The 20486-nt window shown below is 40.7% G+C and overlaps 2 protein-coding genes across 3 annotated transcripts in view; both read left to right on the top strand.

The window, feature by feature from the left end:
• Positions 1–28: 28 nt before the first annotated feature.
• MAGT1 (magnesium transporter 1) lies at positions 29–8956 on the top strand. Its single transcript, XM_054169510.1, has 9 exons — positions 29–163; positions 1049–1218; positions 1957–2074; positions 3295–3435; positions 3930–4070; positions 4946–5035; positions 5786–5849; positions 7802–7876; positions 8321–8956. The coding sequence occupies exons 1-9, from the start codon at positions 50–52 to the stop codon at positions 8464–8466; spliced, it is 1059 nt and encodes a 352-aa protein (XP_054025485.1). The 5' UTR covers positions 29–49; the 3' UTR covers positions 8467–8956.
• A 7017-nt stretch (positions 8957–15973) lies between these two features.
• Positions 15974–20486, top strand: part of ATRX (ATRX chromatin remodeler) — an 84053-nt gene continuing 79540 nt past the window's right edge. For both annotated transcript variants that reach the window (XM_054169460.1, XM_054169461.1), the window contains exon 1: positions 15974–16122. In XM_054169460.1, coding sequence (XP_054025435.1) covers positions 16103–16122 — 20 coding nt within the window. In that variant the 5' untranslated portion in view covers positions 15974–16102. The remainder of the gene's footprint in view (positions 16123–20486) is intronic.

Raw genomic sequence — 20486 nt, forward strand, 5'->3', positions numbered from 1 at the left:
GCGGCCAATAGGAAAAGTGTGTGGGTCGCCGGTGGGTCGGAGTCCGCCAATGGGTGTGAGGCACTGGACTGGGACGGTTATGGCGGTGGTGCCGGTGCTGGTCCTGCTGTTTCTGGCGGCGGCTTGGGGCGGCCCGGGTGTCGCGGGGCAGAAGCGGAAGGAGGTGAGGAGCCGTCGGGAGCCCCCTTACTTGTGGCCAGGCAGCAGAGCGGGGTCGAGCCGCACTGGGCCAGGCCGTGGCGGGTTCCCGGGTGCATTGGCCTGCGCTGAGGTCGTACAGCGCTGAGCACCCGAGGCTGAGGGCAGGGCAAGGCCAGGCCAGGCCTGGCGGGCCACACTCTGGGAGTCTTCGCCGCGCCCGGGTCGCCCGCGGGCTTCCCCAGCCTGAGGTTTTGCTGTCATTGGCACTGGCCGGGCTGTGAGGGGAGGCCAGAGGCCTCACGCGGGGCCCGAGGGGAGCAGTTGGCTTATCACAGTCACAGTTTTGATTTGTCTTTTATTTTCGAGTGCGTTTATTTCCAGATTCTTCTATTCCTATAAAAGTCACTGTAAGAGCGTTGTCTTCTGGTGTACTGGTTTGGGAGAGGAGGGCGGGAGGGTGGACTGTCTGTCTTTGGCTGTAATCACAAAAGCGTCTCTTATTTCCACACTCTTGAGTCCTTGGTTTTGTAGAGATTCCTCTGGACATTCTTGTGTCAGTGGGAAGTCAAGAGTAGTTTACTATTTAACGTATTTCTCTGTAGAAGAGTTAATAAGGAGTAGAGAAGTACTGTGACAAATCCATTCAATCCTCTTGCTGTAAGTTTTGGGTGTTGTCACTTATTTCATACTTGATTGTATTATGCTGTAGAATTGCTTGGCTCGTTTTTTAATGAAGAGCTTGGTGTCGAGCACTCCTGAGATCACATGGAGTGGTTGGTGCTCTTATGAAATACAGAGCACCTGTTTGTCATATCAGACCTAAAGGCCTTCAAGTTTGTACTGTGAGGCTGGAAAGAAAAAAACGACCAAAACTCAAGCAATTCTTCTCTGGCTTTTATTTTTTCAGATGGTGTTATCAGAGAAAGTGAACCAGCTAATGGAGTGGGCCAGCAAAAGATCTGTTATTCGAATGAACGGTGACAAATTTCGACGCCTTGTGAAGGCGCCACCCAGAAATTACTCTGTGATTGTGATGTTCACTGCTCTTCAGCCTCACAGACAGTGTGTTGTGTGCAAGTACGAGCTTCATTTAGTCCTAAATTGGAGCTTGACCATCGTCACATGCTTTGTAGGGAATTAAGAATAGGATAAAGCTCAATTGTGTGGGAGGAGTATGCTGGGGCATGTTACAGTAAGATTATCATTGAAATTAAATGTGTGAGAATTTGTGTAATATGCATGGGAGAAGACAACATAGTCCTTAATTTTTGATCTCCCTCCTAAAATAATCACTACTTTGCAGAAATAATATCCACACTGATAGGCTTCTGGAGAAAAACAATGAAAACTCAACTGTCCTGGCATGAGCTGCTGAATAAATACTTGCAGGATTACTGCTGGCCATGCAGTCTAAAACTTGATGTTAATTAATACGATGATTGGCACTTACTTATTTCTAATACACGCTGGATCCTTAACCATGTGATAGCTTTCATATATTATTTTTTATAACCAGTTAGTTGAAATTAATTGGCTTCCCATGGATATGAAGGCACACCTGTACTTGTTTTCATGCTTTGTGGACTAGCAAATCATGAGCTGCTGGTTTCCATTTCAAATTTCAGTTAGAAATTACCACTGCCTGTGTTTGTGGACTCTACGGAACTTGCCCTTGCATTTAAAACCACTAGAAAAGCAAAGTGAGGGTGGGTGATGAAACCATTAATGAAATGGGTGGCTACAGCTCCCACGGCCATTTAATAACACGTCCTGGACAAACATCTGATATGGCATCTCACCTTGTGTGTTTTACAGGCAAGCTGATGAGGAATACCAGATTCTGGCAAACTCGTGGCGATATTCCAGTGCATTTACCAATAAGATTTTTTTTGCCATGGTAGATTTCGATGAAGGTTCAGATGTATTTCAGATGGTAATGTTTGTCTTTCTCTTTTCTAATTTTGCTTTTAACATGGGTTTTGGAGACTCAGGGCGAGAAGGTGAAGATTTATATAGAATTTAGTGTTACAATGTTAAAAAATTAAAAGCTGCCACTCCAGAAATGGAAAGAGCAGAGGGCAGTGGCATGTTTGCAGTAATATGGACAGAGCTGACAAACCTGGCTTCTCTGAGTCTTTTCTGTTTGTCTGCTGTAATAACTTACAGTGTAATTCTTAATGCAGTTGTTCTATGATGCATAATGAGGGTAGAAAGATCACACTGATGTCATTTGGAGCAGCTATTACAACTTTTAAGATCAATGGAGAGTGACAGATTAGGCTTTCAGTGTGGGTTAACTTACTTCTCAAGTACCCTGTCATTCTGCTTTTTTATTAACATTGTGTAACCTGATTTTAAATGCATGAAAACATTCCAGATAGGCTTGCAGTTGTGCATAACCTCTATTTAAAAGCTACACAATTTAGGCAATGATATTTTATTAAGTGGAACCTTTCAGACTGGAAAGATTCACTCCACAAGAGGCAAAGTGTCATTTATTATTCTTGCTAAATTTTCCCCTAGTGTTACATCAAAAATTAATTTATCAAGCTATGGCCTTTGAAGATCATTGTGTGCATTCCTATTTGGCAGACTTCTTTTCTAAAAGTGGTGTTGAGAGAGCAAACCTGCAAAAATCCTGAAATACTGTGGGAAAAACAGTGTTGGGAAACAACAGAACTGCATTTTATAAACAACTACTTTTATTTACCTATGATAATCTCCCTTTAACTGATCTGAATCTTTGGACTCAGTAGCTGTAGATCCAAGTACTAACAAAGGAACATCAGTCACTTCAGAAGGCTTGCTTAAAAAAGAAAAGCCTACTCAGAAGTGATAATGTTTTTCTAAGATGACTAGAACAGCTGGTGACAGAGCTAAAAAAAACCTCCTTCAATGCTGAAAGGAGAAAACAGCATGGAATACAAAAGGGAAAGTGCAGGATGCAGTGGTTACTCTATGAAATACAGCAAGGCAAGCCTCTGTCTGCTGTCTCTATTTTTTTCTGTAAGCCATTGCCAATGAAACCTACTTGTTAAAATTGCTTTTTCTGATTGATACAGTGACTGTGTTGCAAGATAGAAATGGAATAGAATTGTGTTACTAAACAGATGTTCTGTGCTGCTTTGTCTTCTATGAATTTCCTAAATACAGCTAAACATGAATTCTGCTCCAACCTTCATTAACTTTCCTGCTAAAGGGAAGCCTAAACGAGGTGACACATACGAACTTCAGGTGCGTGGCTTTGCGGCTGAGCAGCTTGCTCGTTGGGTGGCTGACAGAACCGATGTCAATGTAAGTATTCACTGACTTTTCTCATGACCACCTCTGCAGCACTCCCTTACTGTGTCATTCTAGTTGTGAAATATGTCAGTTATGTCCTGTGGCTGCTGATCTACTTTCAGATACTCTAAATAGTTCTTGTCTACAAAATCTAGTTTGGGCACATGACTCCATCTCTTAAGTTCCTTTACATTCTGTGTTCTAATGTTTTGGGTAGCTCTGTATGTGGTAAGATGGGAAAGCTCATCTCCTTCCTTCTCCTTCTTCCTACAGAATAAAAAACCAGCCTTGAAATTATTAGGTAGGGTAAAGGTGCATAAAACAAGTTACAGTAATGGGGAAGAAGCACTGCTTCCCAAGTCAGCTTTATTACACAGAAAATGTTTGTGTTGATATTTTTTTTCTACTCTACTGTATTGTGGGCTTTGTTAGCAAATTGTGTCTGCAGTGTGCTACAATGGTCATAATCCAATTAAAGGAAGATAATTCCAACTTTATCTATTTAGATCCGTGTGATAAGGCCACCAAACTATGCTGGACCACTGATGCTGGGACTGCTGCTCGCTGTCATTGGAGGCCTCGTGTATCTGCGAGGAAGTAATCTGGATTTCCTGTATAACAAAACTGGCTGGGCACTTGCTGCTTTGGTGAGGAATTATAACTTGTCTCTGTGGTGTCATGAGTTCTGTAGCAATTAAGTCTTTAAAGGTACTTAAGTTAAAGGTACTTTAACCTGGTAGAGGAAAATGAGGTTTATTTTGGTTTTCTTCTTGGTAGCCTGACAATATTATTTGATCCTAGTCTCTTCAGCTGGGTTAATGCTTGATTGTGTGCCTTTTATGCCAATAAAAGGTAGGACACTGCTTAGCATAAGACTGTATTCCAAACCATTTTGTATAAAACGAAAAATATCCTGGGTTGCAGCAAAAACACTGTGGCCAGGAGGCTGAGGGAGGCAGTTCTCCTCTGCTCTCATGAAATGCCACCTGCAGTAGTGCGTGCAGGTTTGGAGCCCCCAACACTAGGACACGGAACTGTTAGAGTGGGGCCAGAGGTGGCCATGAAGATAATCTGAGTGCTGGAGTCCCTCTGCTGTGAGGATAGACTGAGAGAGTTGGAGTTGTTCAGCCTGGAGAGAAGGCTCTGGGGAGACTTTAATGCTCTATTTGAAGGGGACTACAAGATAACTGGAGAGGGACTCTTTAAAAAGGCATGGAGTGACAGGATTGAGGGGTGATGGCTTCAAACTGGAAGAAGATGGATTTTGGTTAGAAATTAGGAATAAATTCTTCCCCATGAAGCACTGGAACAGGTTATCCAGAGTAGTTGTTGAGGCTTGAAGCCAGGTTGGATGGGCCCGTGAGGAATCTGGTCTGGTGGGAGGGGTCCCTGCCCATGCAGAGCGGTTGCAACAAGGTGATCTTCAAGGTACTTTCCAGTCCAGCCCATTCTATGATTGTAGGAAATTAGTCAAAAATTACAATCAAAAGCCTTACTAAAGTATTTCTTCTTTCCTTTTCAGTGTTTTGTATTAGCAATGACATCAGGCCAGATGTGGAACCACATTAGAGGTCCACCCTATGCTCATAAGAATCCCCATACAGGACAAGTGGTACGTCTTTCCTCATTTTTTTTTCTGCATTTCTGTTGTAGCTCTACAGAATGAGGCTGGTGCTAAAAGAGACAAGTCAGTGCAAATGCTGTTCTTTGTAAGTCAGTGAGGCTGACCTCTTCTGCAGTGATCAAGGCAAATTGGAGAGCTGTTGATCATTTCAGAGAGGGACTGCCTTCTCTTAAAATACACCTGTAAAAGAGGGGTTTTGCTTTGTGTGAAACAGGAATGTTAGAGCTCCAGTCAAGATTTAGATTTTCTTCCAATTAACTTTATCCTTCTTTTGGCTCAAACAGAAGGAGAAACTTTGTTTGAAAATTCATCCTTTACTGCTAAGGAATCTCACATTCCTAATCTTAATCCAAAACAGGTGCTCTGTCATGTAATTGCTGTGTGATAAGTTCAACCATTACTATCCCTAAACTGAGGAACAATGTACATAACCTGAGAGTCTAAGGGCATGGATGGGGCTCTCATCACAGTGGGTGCAAGAGGGTATTTTGCCCTGCTGAACACAGGATCTGGACCATGAAGACTGGAGCTGCATTTATATCATCCAAACGGTACTTTGGTCTGATTGTGCAGGTTTTTTTTGAAGCTGACACAGGTCTCAACAGCTGAAAATGTGCTCTTAAGTTTTGTCTCCTGAAAGAGACAGTGCAAAGCCCAGTTCCAAGCTCTAGCCATTGTTAATCATGTCAAAGTTGACTCCAGTCTTTTCTAAATTCAATTACTCTTTGTCTCTTACAGAGCTATATCCATGGGAGCAGCCAAGCCCAATTTGTGGCAGAAACACACATTGTTCTTCTGTTTAGTATCCTTCCTACTGAGAAGCATGTGGTTGGTGATCTGTGAGCTTATGCTGCTGCCATTCCTATGAAAGCACTTTGTCAAGGCTTGAACTTGCCATGCAACACTGATGCAGAAGCTTGTGGAGTCTTTCCATGTTGAGAATTATTCTTTTATACCACACCAGTGATCATTAAGTTCAACAGAAAAATATCTACTGCTTTCTTACTACCTTCTCCCTTGCTTAGTGTCTGAACTGAGTGCAAGGTTGAAGATGGGGAATTGTGAGATTCTTCAGGACAGCCCATTCCTCTGTGTGTTTTATTGTTTCAATCTGACTTGGGTCTTGTTTTGGTGTTGAAATCCTCCTTCTGTTACTGATCTTTCTTCTTCTATTTCTTTGCTTACCTTCTTTTAATCTTGCCACTCATTCATGCTTATGATTCAGGATTTTTTTTCTCTGCCACTATGCCATCAAGAAAGACAAGTGGAAACTTGCAGGTTGAGATCTTCTGCCGTTCTCTTTGGCATCATAAGAATTCTCAAAAATTGAATGCTCTTTTCTTCTGTTCCCACTTTAATGTTTTTGATCCATCATCTGTAACTTTAGCCAGCTCTGAGTCACACTTTTCTTCCTTGTCACCTCTGTCAGTCTGTGCATTCTTTTATCTTTTATTAAGGATTTAAAACTTATTTAATATTTTTTTCCTTGCAGCTTCACAGTCCCAAATAGTTTACATTTTATAATAGATAAGTGCAGAGTATAGCAGACTTACTGCAGACACACTTCAAAACTTAATTCAAAGTACCTGTGCTCTTAGCTGTTTCACAATGATTAACACATCTCTTCTCTTGAAACAGCCGCATTTGTTTGCAGAGTGACTTCTGCTTATTTCTTCCCTTTTTATTCTGTTGAAAATCCCAATTCCAGCAAGTGAAACATTGGGGAGTTTGTAAAAATTTAAAGTAGGTAACTGATGTTTAAATATGCTGTTGCTAAAAGAACTTTACTCTCTTGCTGTGTATTCATTATTGTTGTAACACCAAACACCCATTTGGAGTGGGACTTCAGAGCTTTGTTTAGTTATTACTGTACTTCTGATGCACTCAAAATTCAACCTAGAAAATTTTGTTGATACTTGTTGGTGTTATTGCTGTCCATCATATTAAGGACCCAACTCCCAGTCACTGGAGACATTTAAAATGGTGAAATTGGCAAGGCTCCTGTAGGTTGAGGTCACTTTTCTCTTGTGCTGAAAGTCGACTGCATCTGAAAGAAAAAGATTTCTTAATGCTCCCATTGCAGTCAGTGATAAGTATTTCTCATTTCAGGAGGAGGATTTGGACTGAACCTCTGTAGTGAAATGGAATGAAATCTTTGGGAGTTCTGCCTTTTCCACTGGACCCACTATTTTGCCTTGCTAGGATTCATTATCTGTAGATATCAGCCCTTTTAAGTTGTCTCTGCTTCCTTAATATTACAAGTGTTGATTTTTTTTGTTTTAATTAAGATTTAGAATAGAGTGAAATATTGCTACTTGAAAGATGTTCTGTTAGCTAAAATATTGCCTGCATTTTATTCCTTTCTATTAGCTGAGTAAAATGCAGAAATTGAGTTTCTTTGGGAGTTTCCCAGTGGAATAGAACAATAATAGGAGCAGATGAAGCTCTCTGGGAATGAGTGCTGTTTCATAGCAAGCTGAGATGATCAATGCATGTTTTTAGTTCTGTCTCAAGCCCTACTATGCTTTCCAGTCTATATTTTAAACTTTGTATTTATCTTTTGATGAGTTGACATTATGAATGCTTTCCAGTGGCTTTTTTCCTTCCATAGTTATTCTTTGGCTGGAAAAACTCTAATTTTTCCAGTGAGTTTTAATGACCTAGGTATGGTGTGGGAGCTGAATTTACAAGATTACGAATGAGTGTATTAAGTCTGTTGTATTTTGTTGATTTAGCCTTAAACCACGCCTATAGATGGTGGTGTTACTTTAGGAATGGTACTCCTCCATGAAGCTGCTACTTCTGACATGGATGTGGGGAAAAGAAAAAGTGAGTAGTAACTTTTTTATTTTCCGAGAGGACATATTAGCAGAGATGTTTGATTTAATAGAAAAGCTTTTGCACTGTGGGCTCCTGTACACTTCCCATATCTAAGCAGAACTGAATGGTTAAATTTCCAGGCAGCACTCGGAGTTGTTTAGCAAATTGTAAGATAAACTCAAAGCTCTTTTGGAACATGGGGGAATTTTAAAATGCTTTGCTAGTAAGAGAAGAAGGGATGCAGTTTCCCCTAAATCAGGGGTACAAAGTTGATACGGAAGAGGAATTGGAAAGAAAATTTGCATTAATTTAGTTCTTCTCAGTGACTATTAGAAGGGTCTCATCTGACCAAATCTGGAAGTGCTACAGAATGCTTTTAGAAACTTTGGTCACTGTGGTGTGTTTAGGGGCTGCTGTTATGTTACCCAGAATCTTTCTCTGCATCTCTTGCAGTTATGTGTATTGCTGGTATTGGCTTGGTGGTCTTGTTCTTCAGCTGGTTGTTGTCTGTCTTCCGATCTAAATACCACGGCTACCCATACAGGTATGTCTTTCTTGCTGCTTCAGTCATTGTTCCCCTGTCATTGCAATACAGCTAGAACACCATAGACTTTCTCAAATGAAGTGAGTAAACTTAAGTTTACCTTCTGGTATCACTCTTGATCTTACTTTTCATATGTATTGTGTGCCTACGAATGAATCTGTCCCTACTTACTGCTATTTTCATGTCTGGTGGTATTAATATAAACCAGACTGGTGAAACAGGCAAATAATGTATTTTATGAAATGTAATTTGGCAGTAAAAACTCTTTCAAAAATGCTCAGCTTCTTCAAGAGTGGCAATATTGGTTGATATCATCTCCAGAAATAACAGGATTTGGTGGATATAATGAATTTTCAATTGAGCCAAAAGAAAGATTGTGGTACTCTCTCTTTAATACCATTATATATTATAAAATATTTATATTCTCATAGTGGCATCTCAGCCAATTTATACTGAAAACAAATGTATCTTTTCTCTTCCTCCATATTCGTGCATCTTGATTGTTGATCCTTATTGTGAGAACAGGGAAAATGGCTGATGCTTTAAAGCTGCACATATTTTGGGATTGCTTCTATAACACTTACTTATTGAGTGCTTAATATATTATATATGAGATGGATATAGACATCTTGTGTGGTTTTAGTAGGTTTTTATACATTTTGGAGGAAAAAAATTCACGTTGAAGGACCAGCTTCAAACCATTTCAGGTTCTGCAAAGAGGATTAGCCTTCTAGGCAAATGAAACCATAGGCAGATGCTATCACTTCTCTATGAGAAGTCAGTTCTTCTTTAAAAATATCTAAATAGTAAAACTGTTATTTCATAAAGACTTTTCTCAAGACCAGAAGAGAACTGAGCTTATTCCCTGCTTAATCAGCTTTTATTCTAGTCTGTGCTAGAAATACCCCTGTCAACTCTGTTGAAGGTAATATGTGATTGTCTTTGCTTTTAAGTTACTAGAAAATTGACTTTTAAATGACTTCTTCCCAGCTGTTTGTTGTAGATGCATCAGATCCAGTTTCTTATTCTTATGGGAGCTAAGTAAAACATTGCACATCTTTGTTTCTTACATAATTAATAACAGTGTTTGTTATTTTGTTCCTGCAGCTTTCTAATGAGTTAAAGGATCCTAGAATATGTAAGATCAGAAAGCTGGTGACTCTGAAGAGGCATGAATGGAATGGAAGAGCTAAATATGTATGGTTCGTGCTACCTCTCTTTATAATGAATGAGATAGTTAAACACTGAACCAAAGATGATGTGTAGTGCCTTAAACATAACAAACAACTTGCTCTGAAAGATGGAATATTAAGGTGCAGTTTCTTTTTTCATAAGCTTTACATCCTCTTAAACAGCTCTAATTCCAGTGAAATTCAGAACCTAGTGCTTAGAACTACATTTCAGTAGTAGACTAACTAGAAACAGTACTTTAAATTCAATTGGATAATTTGCCTTTCATGTGCTTATTTTTTCCCTTAAATATTTATCACTTCATGTCTGTGTATAGGAAGCGACAACAGCTTCTCTGTTGTGCCTTTTGATGGTTGAGAGAGTCTCAGTATACCTGGAAATCTTTTCCTTCAGACTGTGTGCAACCCTTGGAGCCTACTCCAAATTCCAGTGTGGGATGTGCATATCCTAGAGCTGTATTTCATTTTTTGAGAAGAATTACTTCACTGCTGTATGATGCAAGGGGTTGTTTCATAGATGGAGAATTTTAGCAGGTAGAACTGAATTACTCACTCAATTACTCATTTAAAAACTCTGCCTAATGCTGATACTGCAACATTTAAGTTGTAAACATTGTCTCACAGCTGAAAAAAACCACTCTTCTACTGACCAACACTCACATTCTCAACAACAAAAACAAAAACTGCACAGGAAACTACCTACTTGTAGCATGAATTAAAGGTTGTCAGCTGGCTTTCAAGTTACTCCTCAGAACCCTGACAAATTGTCAGGTATCAGATTTTTGATAACTGTTAAGTTCTTGTTGTTCTCCATTTGTTTTCTCCAAGTTTATATCCTTGGTGAGGATATGAGAGTGGGCAGTGATACCTTGGGATTTGCTATCCTTACAGTTGAATGCATGTGCTTTTTGCTTTCTCTTTCTGTTCTACATCTCACAAAGATAATTTGCCTTATGGATTCTTGAATGGAAGAGATTGTGTCTCAAACTGTTGTAGTTCAACACCTCTACAGGAAACCTTTGCAGCTTGATTCTGTAATACTTCCTTCCATAGGCTGTGGTGGCCTGAGAGATTACTAGTCAGAGGAAGATATGACACTTTTGTCTACTCCTTATGCTTCTCTCCTATCTCAAGGAGTTCTAGAATTTGGATGCTTTAGATTGGATCTTGGAAAGGACTATATAATTCAAAGTAGAATGTTATTCTTATGCAATTTTGCTAAATTAATGCACATTTCAAGTGCCTTAACTTCACTAATTCAGTTGTTTAATGTTTCAACTTGTTGAGATGCATTGTTCTGTGCTATACAGAATGACAAGGCTTAGTGAAATGGATAAATTGTGTGCCTGACTGGATTTTGGATGAGTTTCAATAAAATTTTTTAGTCTAATTTATGTTTCTGTGTCTTTTAAACATCAACATAAACCGAAACATGTCTTTTTTTCCCTCTGATGCTTCAATGTGTTAATAACCAAAGTGTGGCTGAGTAGACTGGATTAGTAGCATATATGTGTTAAAGTGGTGAAGTGGGCAGAATACCAGTACTTGAGATCTTCCCATGTACCCAACTAATAGCACAAATGTTGCATAATTTTTACTTGCCTTTGACAGCTGTCCTGAGGTGAAAATATTGGTGTCCTAGACAGCTCAGCTAATACTGTTTCTGGAGATGGAATCTAGATAGTACTGTTGATTTGCCTGGAACAGCTCTGGGTTGCTGTGCCTGTTAATTTTCCTGCCCTCTTGGTGCAACGCTTCCTATAAACTCTGAGGCTGGTTGTATTTCAGTCATTAACAGTGCAGGTGAAAGTGGCTTACAGTCTCAATCTGAAGAAGTAAAGCTTTATCTTAAACTTTCAGAGTTGTTTCTGATCTTTCTGACATGGTGCTTATTCTGTCCCTCTAAAAATAAAAGAAAACCAAAATCTGATCATATACTGACTGACTTTGAGCAGTCACACATCATGTGGCAGATGGTGGAGACATGTTGACTTTCCACTTCAGGTGGTATAGATGTCAAGAGTTTTTGATTTTCCTCTTCTTATCCATGCTGAGATAGAAAATTAAAATCATGCTTACTTTTTCCAACAGTTTTGCTGCTCTCTAGGCTGAAAGTGAAGTGCATGGAGGAGAGAACAAGTGTGATAGTGGAGCAAAAGAAGACAGTGCTTGCAAGGACCTGTAGCAGATTTAGAGAGGATGCAGTTGTGGAAAGATTTGACTTGCGCAGCAGTTGAGAGGTAATGACAGCTATAATTGGTACCCAAAGTGATTCTTCAGGACCATTGGCATATGCATCTCACAAGCCAGTTAGTGTAATACAGTTCTGGACTGGCAGAACAAATGTGGAAGAAGCAATGCCTTTGAGAACTGGTGTGCTAACACTGGGAGTTTGAGGCCATCTTCTTTAGAGAGTGAGTCATTAAACAGCTCAGAAGCACCACAAAAGCTCACCTGTAGAGAACACTTATTATAATAAAAGCAGGAAATGGTATATTCTGTAGCTGAAAATGGACTATGTGGTTTTGGTGATGTGTCTGGTCTCAAAGATTGCTGCTTTTTCCGCTTTGGAGAAGGGGCTGTGGTATATTTAAAAACTATTTTGGACTCCTAGCTAGAAATAATTTAGGGAGCTCTGAGATGAGCTAAGATAAAGGCAAGATTCTAAATCTAACTGGATTAATCAATCTAATGTGTGTTATCTTCAAACCATTGTAGTGCTGAGCACAAAATGTGCTTCTTGGTGTTGGTGCCTAATAGTCATTCCTGTAGTTAAGCAGAGATGCTTCATAATCATATGCTCACTGAGGGCAGAATTGCCTTGTCCTCCAACAAGATGGAAATTGTGCTCTGCTCTGCATACGCTGTATATGGCTTGGTGCTGGTGCAGAGAACCTTAATTAACGTCATGGCTGGTGATGTCCCTGTGGCTGGCTTGTACATCTGCAATCGTAGGATTAAGGTGCATATAAGGACATAAGGGTAAGAATAAGTTAAACCTTTTGGCAGGCAATGGGATAGCCATCAGTGTTGGGAATGTGAGGAGATAGTGGCTGCCTGGAGGCTTTGGGAGAATGTGAATACTGTTGCGGTCATGGATGTCCAATAGCTAACTAAATGTATAGCAAGACTTATTCTGAGCCTTGTTAAAAACAAGATAAAAGTCAGTATAACCAGGAAGGCTGTTTGTTTGGTTTGGTTTATTTCAGTCCTAGTCTGTTCCTGACAGATCTAGAACTTCTGTTTTGATAGAAGTACTGAAGAAAGTCCCTCGTTTAACTTTCTAAATATTGGGAACCTCCAAATCATACAGCCACATCACTGAAACTTGTTTGGATATAGTGCCCATGACATCAGATTATGTTACATCATAGCATCTTGTAGACAAACTTCTCAGGACAGAAGACTGGCCTATAGTGTTGCTTTATGGTTTATTAGCAGTGGTTTCTGATAGTGTGTTTTAAAAAGCGTTCAGACAATAACAGAAAATCACAAATATTGAAATAATGTATTTTTGAAAAAGAAGTTAAAATGTCCAAGTGCTTTCATCTACTCTGAGGAATTCCCATAAAGCATTTGGAGAAATGCTGGCACTTTTTTCTTCTATTGGGTGTTGATATTCTCTGCTTTCTCAGGCTGAAAAAGTTTAATTATTAAATACAGACCACTACTCAACTAATTCCACACCATCACTTTGAACTTGGAGGAGAAGGCAATAACAGCATAACCAAGCACAAACCCAGGCTCTTGAGTAAGCAGTCATCTGTTTTCAGTTTCTGTCATGCTTTTTATGAAGTGAGAAACGAATGAGTTTCATTGGACAAAGTCTGTTCTAGTTAAAAACTGAGATTTGGACCATTCCTATAAAATTAAAGCCTAGTATTTTACTGTGCTGGATTAATTATGCTACTTTTATCACAGATAATCATCTGAAAAGAATATATGTGTAGTTGGCATTTCTAGGTCAGGAGCACATCAAGTTATTAAAATATCCTCTTGTCAATTGATAACTGTACATGTCTTTCAGTCATTTTCCTTGGAAGTAGGCTAACATCTACTTAAGCAAACTAATTACTACCATTATGGAAAAAATAATCAGTGTGATGAGACTCTACAGTGGCCCTTGGTTTGTCCTGCAACCAAAGCTTTGAATCCACATTCTGCCAGGTATACTGGAGCAGCCAGCAGTGTCTATTAGTAAGGCACTGGGGAAAGGGGTCCTGTGAGCTGGGGAAACTTGACTGTAGGCCTGTTAGATGTGCAAACTGTTTCTCTAACAATACACATACTATCTTACACAGATTGCAGGGTGCTTCTACAGACTGTGTTTTGACAGCCTCACGATAGCATCAGATGTTATCTTCAGGAGTAATTGTTGGGAGATGGAAACATTTCCATCTCCCATTTTGTCTTGACATTTCCTTGCAGTAGGATTTTTTTCATGTACAACTTTAGTTCTGAATTGGAGGCAATTAAATTTGCTTTTTAAAAACTGCTTTCAAATACCTTCCATCTCCCAAGAAAACAGTAAAAGAGAAAAAAAAAAAAGAGCAATACTAATAAATTGATCTATGTAGCTGTTCTATGTCAGTAGGATATTCATCCATAAAGCAGACTACATCTCTTGAACAGGAAAATGAATGTTTTGTGTTCTTACTGGAATACTAATGCAGAGCTAAGAATAGGTGATGCTTCTGGTTTAATTAATCTGTCTGGTGGCAAAAAAATAGAATGGCTTTTTGCAACATCTTAATGGGATGTATAGCAGTCAGTTAACAGGGATTTATTTTTCTTCTCAAATTCAGCTAGAAGGCAGGTGATGTTTTGGTCTTTTAGAACTGGAGCATTGACCATGAGAGAGCATTTGTTAACAAAGCTGTTACTAAACCTGCTGTTTGGTGTTAATAAAATTCAGCAAATACGGGATGCAGTTCTTAGGTAGAACATTAAAATTTAAAGCAAATTCTGTGTAGAGCAGTTTGCAGAATTTCCCTAGGATATGTAGGCTTGTATGTGCTGAAGTGTGAAAATGCTATTTATTATCATTGCCTTTCAAGACAAATAGGTATTAAGGAGAAGTTATACTTAAGATGACAAGGCTTCCACATAGTATTTTTTTTCTCTTACTTTGCACATTATGAAGTCATCTGAGTGTCTACTTTTAAAAAATTAATTCATTTTCCACAGGAACTAAAAATAAATTATTAGTTGTCACATCTGGCTTTCTTTGTAAGTGGATAACACTGGTGTCACTTGTCTCACATTCTGTGGTACTGGACTAGGTTTTGCTGGTTTGTGTTCTTAGTCATGTGGGCATGTGGAAGTTGACATGAAAACCAGCATTCAGTAACCTTCTCAGGAAAGCACGTAACTTCCTTCCCTCTGAAGAGGGACATGTTCCAGTCCTCATATAGATTTTAACATCTGACAGGGACATAGAAGCTGGGAAAGCTTCTAGAAAGCAGGGAGAGTTATCTTCTGTGAGGCTGCCAAAGATGTGTTTCCTTATCTAAAGAATTTTTTGTTTAAAAAAAAATTCTAGTGAGGCTGGAGCTTTGCTTAAGCCCAGCTAGCAGTAACTTGGGGGCTGTTGAACAAGTGCAATCTTGAGAAGCTTGTGTTATTCATATCTTGCTTTCTTTTCATTGTGTACTTGGGCAACTACCTCCTCCAAAGCTTGTTTCTGTGCTCATGTCCTGGTCTGGCTTAAGTTCCATGGCTAATTGCAGTGTATGAGACTCACTCTGGTGCTGTTGGTTAGAAGTTTGGCCATCATCACCCTGTGACCCTTCCTACTGATGTATCTGGTGTATTTAAGTGTCATGATTAACCTGATGTCATGGAAGCTTTGGGCAATTCCACCACTTAGATTTAATTTTCATTAAGTGGGCAGCTGGGGATAAGGCACCACCTGACTATTGCATCACAGCTTGCTCAATCTCCTGTTCTCATTTCACCCTGTAATGCATTGTCTTGTGGCACAGGATCTGTGTGTGCTTGGCTTCTGCTGCTGGGGCCCAGACCCTGGGGGCTCCCTGTGGCCATAGATCAGGCTTTTGGGGCTCCCCAGGCCCTCGGGCTTCTCATGTCCCTGGGGCCTCAGGCCCATGGAGCACCCATAGGCTGGAGCCCCCTGCTGGGCACAGCCGGCAGTACATGTTGTTTAGAAGTGACGTCATGGGATTTGATGCGTGACGCCACCCCCCGGCTGGTGATGTAACTCTCCCTCCAGCCAATCAGAGAAGGGAAGGTTGGATGGTGACGTAAATGGCCCTAGCAACAGGCCCCGTCGTAGCCGTCCAATTGGAAAATAGCTGGGGGCGGCCACAAGCCAATGGGAGTCGGTAAAGGAGGAAGGCGGCAGGAGGCAGGTCTCCCTCAGCCTCCCTCCGATAAGATGGCGGCGGAGCTTGCGATGGTGGCAGTAGCGGCTTTGTCTCCTTTCAGCGCCTGAGCCCGGTTCCGGCCCGGCCGGCCGCGCCGACCAGCTGCAGCGGAGACATGACCGCAGAGCCCGTGAGGTACATCCTGGAGCTCGCCCGCGGCGAGGGAGCGGCGGTCGCTGCTGGCGAGCGGCCTCCACGGCTGCACTGCCCGGCCCGGCCCGGCCCGCGGCGGGGGTGGGGCGGGGACGGGCCTGGGGCAGCGGGCGCTGGCGGAGGTCGGGATGGCGATGGGAGGTCGGGTGGAGGAGAGCGCGGGCGGGAGAGGGGACGGCGGTTGAAACGGCCGGGTGCAGCCGGGCGGCCAACGCTCGCCCCGCCGCGGCCCGGCGCTGGAGAAGTGGCGGCATGCACGCCCCTCTTCCTTCGCGCACGGTGGTGTCGGCCCCGGCTCAGGAATGAGAGGTGGGCAGGGCTGGGTCGGGTCGGGTCGGGCTGTCTCGTCGCGTCCCGTCCCGATAGGAAGCGGCGGGAAGGCCAGGAGGGGCGGGGCTGCCATCGCCCCCCGCCATCGGCCGCCGTGCCCCCGTCGTGGGGTGCCAGGGTGATGTGCCCTCCGTTTGTCCGCCCCCGCCCCACGTGTCTGTCCTGTAGTAAAGACCTTTCTCTGTTGCAGATCCCCCCGTGAGGGATCTGTTTGCATGCAGGTTTACAAACATCTCCCTCTACCCTTGAAGACCTGTCTCTTGCCGTCTTAATTATTGTAAACGGCTCCTGTTTTGCTGTGTAAAGTAAGTAAGCTGACAGAAAACATAGCGAAGTCAGTGCTGAGAGACGCCATGTTCAACTATTAATAAATAGTTGCTTTCGGTTTATCGGTATCTCAAGGGCTCTGATCAACACAGTTCTTCACAATACTCCAGATGCCTGCGGCACTATATAAACAACAAAGCACTGTAACTTGACCCTGACGAATGTTGCACGTATCTTCAAAATCAGACAAGTGTTAGGAAAGCATCACCCTGTCTTAAATACTGAGCATTGGATGGAGTTTTTTTCTGTGGCCATATTTGTGTATCTCCACCATCCAGTTTTGGACTTGCATGGAGTAGTTTACAACTACTACTTAGTTTCAGCTGAAAATAAAAGAGTTGATAGTTTTCCTTCTCTTAATTTTAAAGCCTTAGCTTTTCTAAGGGAGTAATGCATATGTCATCTATTTCTAACTAATAAGAGTTTTTTGAAATATGATTAACATTATTGGTGTTGATCTCATTGGATGCAAGTCATGAGTGTTGCAACTATAAATTATTTGGTGCATAACATTCCAGCAGTTATCAAGTTCTTCTGTATATGCTTGTTAAGTATTTTGGAAGATGGGGATTGGCTATCTTGCTAGGACTGACCGTGCCTTACTCTTTCACACCCTTGCTTTTTACTCTCTGTAGTTTTAAAGTTGCTTGACAGTTGTAGACCACTTTTGTGTGGTATCAATTATTTCATGTGGACTAAAATACTAATTAAGGGTATTTCACCTTTTCCATCCCTCAAAGTCATGAGTAGAGTTTGATTTTTGTATAGCAGAAGCCTCTGGCTTACTAGGATTTGTTGATTTTATTTGTTTGATTGCATATTCTCAAAAACGCACTTTCATTTGGACCACTTTTTACTGTGATTTGTGTTTTCTTTCCTGTTGCCATAGTCTGCTTTGCCTTTTTTTGTGTGTACCTCTTGTGCCTGCTCTACCCTATGAAGATTTTGTACATAGCCCTTTCCATATCTTTATGTTGTCATTAGTGCAAAAATTAAGAGTTGCTTCTTAGGGGGCTGCTTTAGTTGGTGCTTCAGTGGAAGAGGATACAGGCTCATGCATTTTTTTTTCAGATTGCCTGTGACATAAAGGTAAATTGGATTATTTCAGATTAGTTCTGATCTTGAAGATCGAAAAGTATGTACAAAATAGATCTGACATTGTATATAGGGTTTGGATTCAATCTGCCCCCCACAATAAGCAGGCCCTTTGACAAAGTACTTTTAAATGTATAGACAGAATGTATTTTTTGTGTGTGTGCTCTAAACTTTCTCTGATCATGAAGTTAGTTCTCGTTCAGTCTAATTTGTTTTTGCAAGTCTTAACCCATGTAGAGCTCGCCTTGAAGGCTTTGGTTTTAATTCACAACAATACAGTTCCATGCCTGGAACTAGGTGTGACATTGTGGGGCACAGTGGTTTCAGCGTTACAAAATGATGAGCACATTGCATGGACTTCTTATTTTCTGTCAATTCAAGTTCTACTTAAAATTGGACTTGCAGACAATGAGAGGGAAAAGAAAACCATTCTCTTTCTCCTCTCTCTTTCATTCCCATTTCCCACAAGTCCTGTGGCCTGTCAGCTGCCTGCACTTCTGTCACCCTGCACAGTCACTCTGCACATAAATTTCATCTCATGCTATCTGCAGTTTTGCTCATTTGAAATGTATACAGAAAGACAGCTAGGAGATTTTTGTTAGAATTCCGTATGCCAACAATACAATTTTGATGGAAAATCTTGCCTCAGCACTTCTGGAAGGTAGAGTGTTTAAAAAGAAAATAATCAATCACTACTAGTTTGCTGGGTATGAAGGTTTGAACTTTTGTTACAGAAAATGCTTTCTATTTAATATTAAGAACTTGGGAGTCTCCCATGTTCTGGATGAGAATTTTGAAAAGCTGCAAAACATAATGAAAGCTGCAGAAACTAAGGAATAAACAACTAAAAAATGCTGCCTCATGTAAATGTTCATAAGGATTTCTCTACAACTTTTTTCCCCAAAACTTAACTTTTTCTTTGGTTTAAACTAGAGTCATCTTAGTCGAAATGACCTAACCTCTCCTACCAATCAGTTCATATGCTGTACAAAATAAGCACAACAGTAAAAGACAAGTTTTGTATCTTACTCGCTTGAGCCATCTGGGAGTCAGTGTAGTGCTACTAGATCTTTTTAAGTTGGCAAAATAAACTTATTTTATAACTCAGACATTTCAATATGATATTTTGGTAACTTTTTCTGCATTTTTGAGTGCCTTGAATGTCTTTGCTTTAAGTGATGTAACAGGGCTGCTTTTGAGGCATGTTACTTAATGCCCCAATAATTTAATCAAAAGAAACTCAATAGCAGTAGTTACAGTGTAAATTATCAATCTTTCACATAATCATGTGGAATAGGCATAAAGAAGGTTCTTTGTCTCTTCCCCCATGGAAAGTAAAACTTCAGGCTGGCTGTCATCTTCTGTGCTACATGCATCCCACAGCCAATGTATTTACACCACTGAAATTAATCTCTTAGAGTGGAACTTACTGCAGTGGCTTCTGCAGTATTATTTCTGTTAAGAGTTTTGTAAACTTTGGGTCAGTGTCTCTTATCAGGCTTAACTAGAAACATTTTGATTTTTCCCTTAAATAATTTGGTGTGACAGAGGGGTGTGTAATGTAAATTGTGGAGTAGGATGACCTTCACATCATGGACACTTGAAGTTTCTGATGTTACAGATAAACATTTACAGCCTTTGTTTCTGTGGAGAAGTTAATGCTTTTCACATGAATATAGCTCACCAAAAGAAAATACCAAAAATAGTACTACAGTAAAACCAAATGCCTCCAATCTGTGGCAAAGTGCATTTTTAAATTGGGTCACTGGATGTGTCTTCTGTACATTGGAAAGCCTGGGGATAGTGCTGACCCTCAGGAAATCACATTTCATATCACCAGAGCTCCGTTTGTGTCTTCAGGTGATTTGGAAACATGAATCGTTTCATGGGTAGGTTAGTCACAGGTTGTTCCAGTGGTGTGTCAGGAGGAGAAAGGAGAGATTGTAGAAACACAGTGGCAAATATGAGGGCAGGTTTTATACTGATGAAGAAAAGGTGGTAGGTAAAGTGCCCTGATTTACTAACGGAGGAGTTTAAAGCTTCCATATTTTTTCATAGCATCTGGCCAGTGGGCAGATGTCATTCAAGATGAATGGTGGATTGATTGATGGTAGTGGTTTGGTTTTGGGTTTTTTTGTTTTGTTTGAGTGAAAGCTTGAGAAAATAATTTGATTACACAAGTTGTTGACCAATACCAACTTTAGTGCAGTTTAGTCAGCTTGTTTGCAAGGCTGAAAGCTGTGCAGTTGTGGAAATTTCTGTCTGTAGGGCTGAATAGGTTCAGCTGTAGAATCCTTGCTGGGCCCATACATAAATTTAGAAAAAAAAAAAAAATGGAAAAAGAGGCAAACAGGACTGATAATGGGGCAAGCTAAGACCGCTTTTCTCTTGTAAAATAAACCTACACTTCAGATGAGCTACAATCCTCAAAACCTGCAGCAAACCTGATTTGGGATATCTGGGAGACTTGAAGGGAAAGACTTAAATTCTTACCGTTTGCATTTAATGATGTGTCACTGGGAATCTGCTAAACTGCAGGAAGCAGAAAGCAAATAAAGCGAAAGAGAAGACAGGTTTAGAGGTAGAGGGGCATG

Source organism: Dryobates pubescens, chromosome 18, assembly GCF_014839835.1.
Source record: "Dryobates pubescens isolate bDryPub1 chromosome 18, bDryPub1.pri, whole genome shotgun sequence".
NCBI classification, from domain to species: Eukaryota; Metazoa; Chordata; class Aves; order Piciformes; family Picidae; genus Dryobates; species Dryobates pubescens.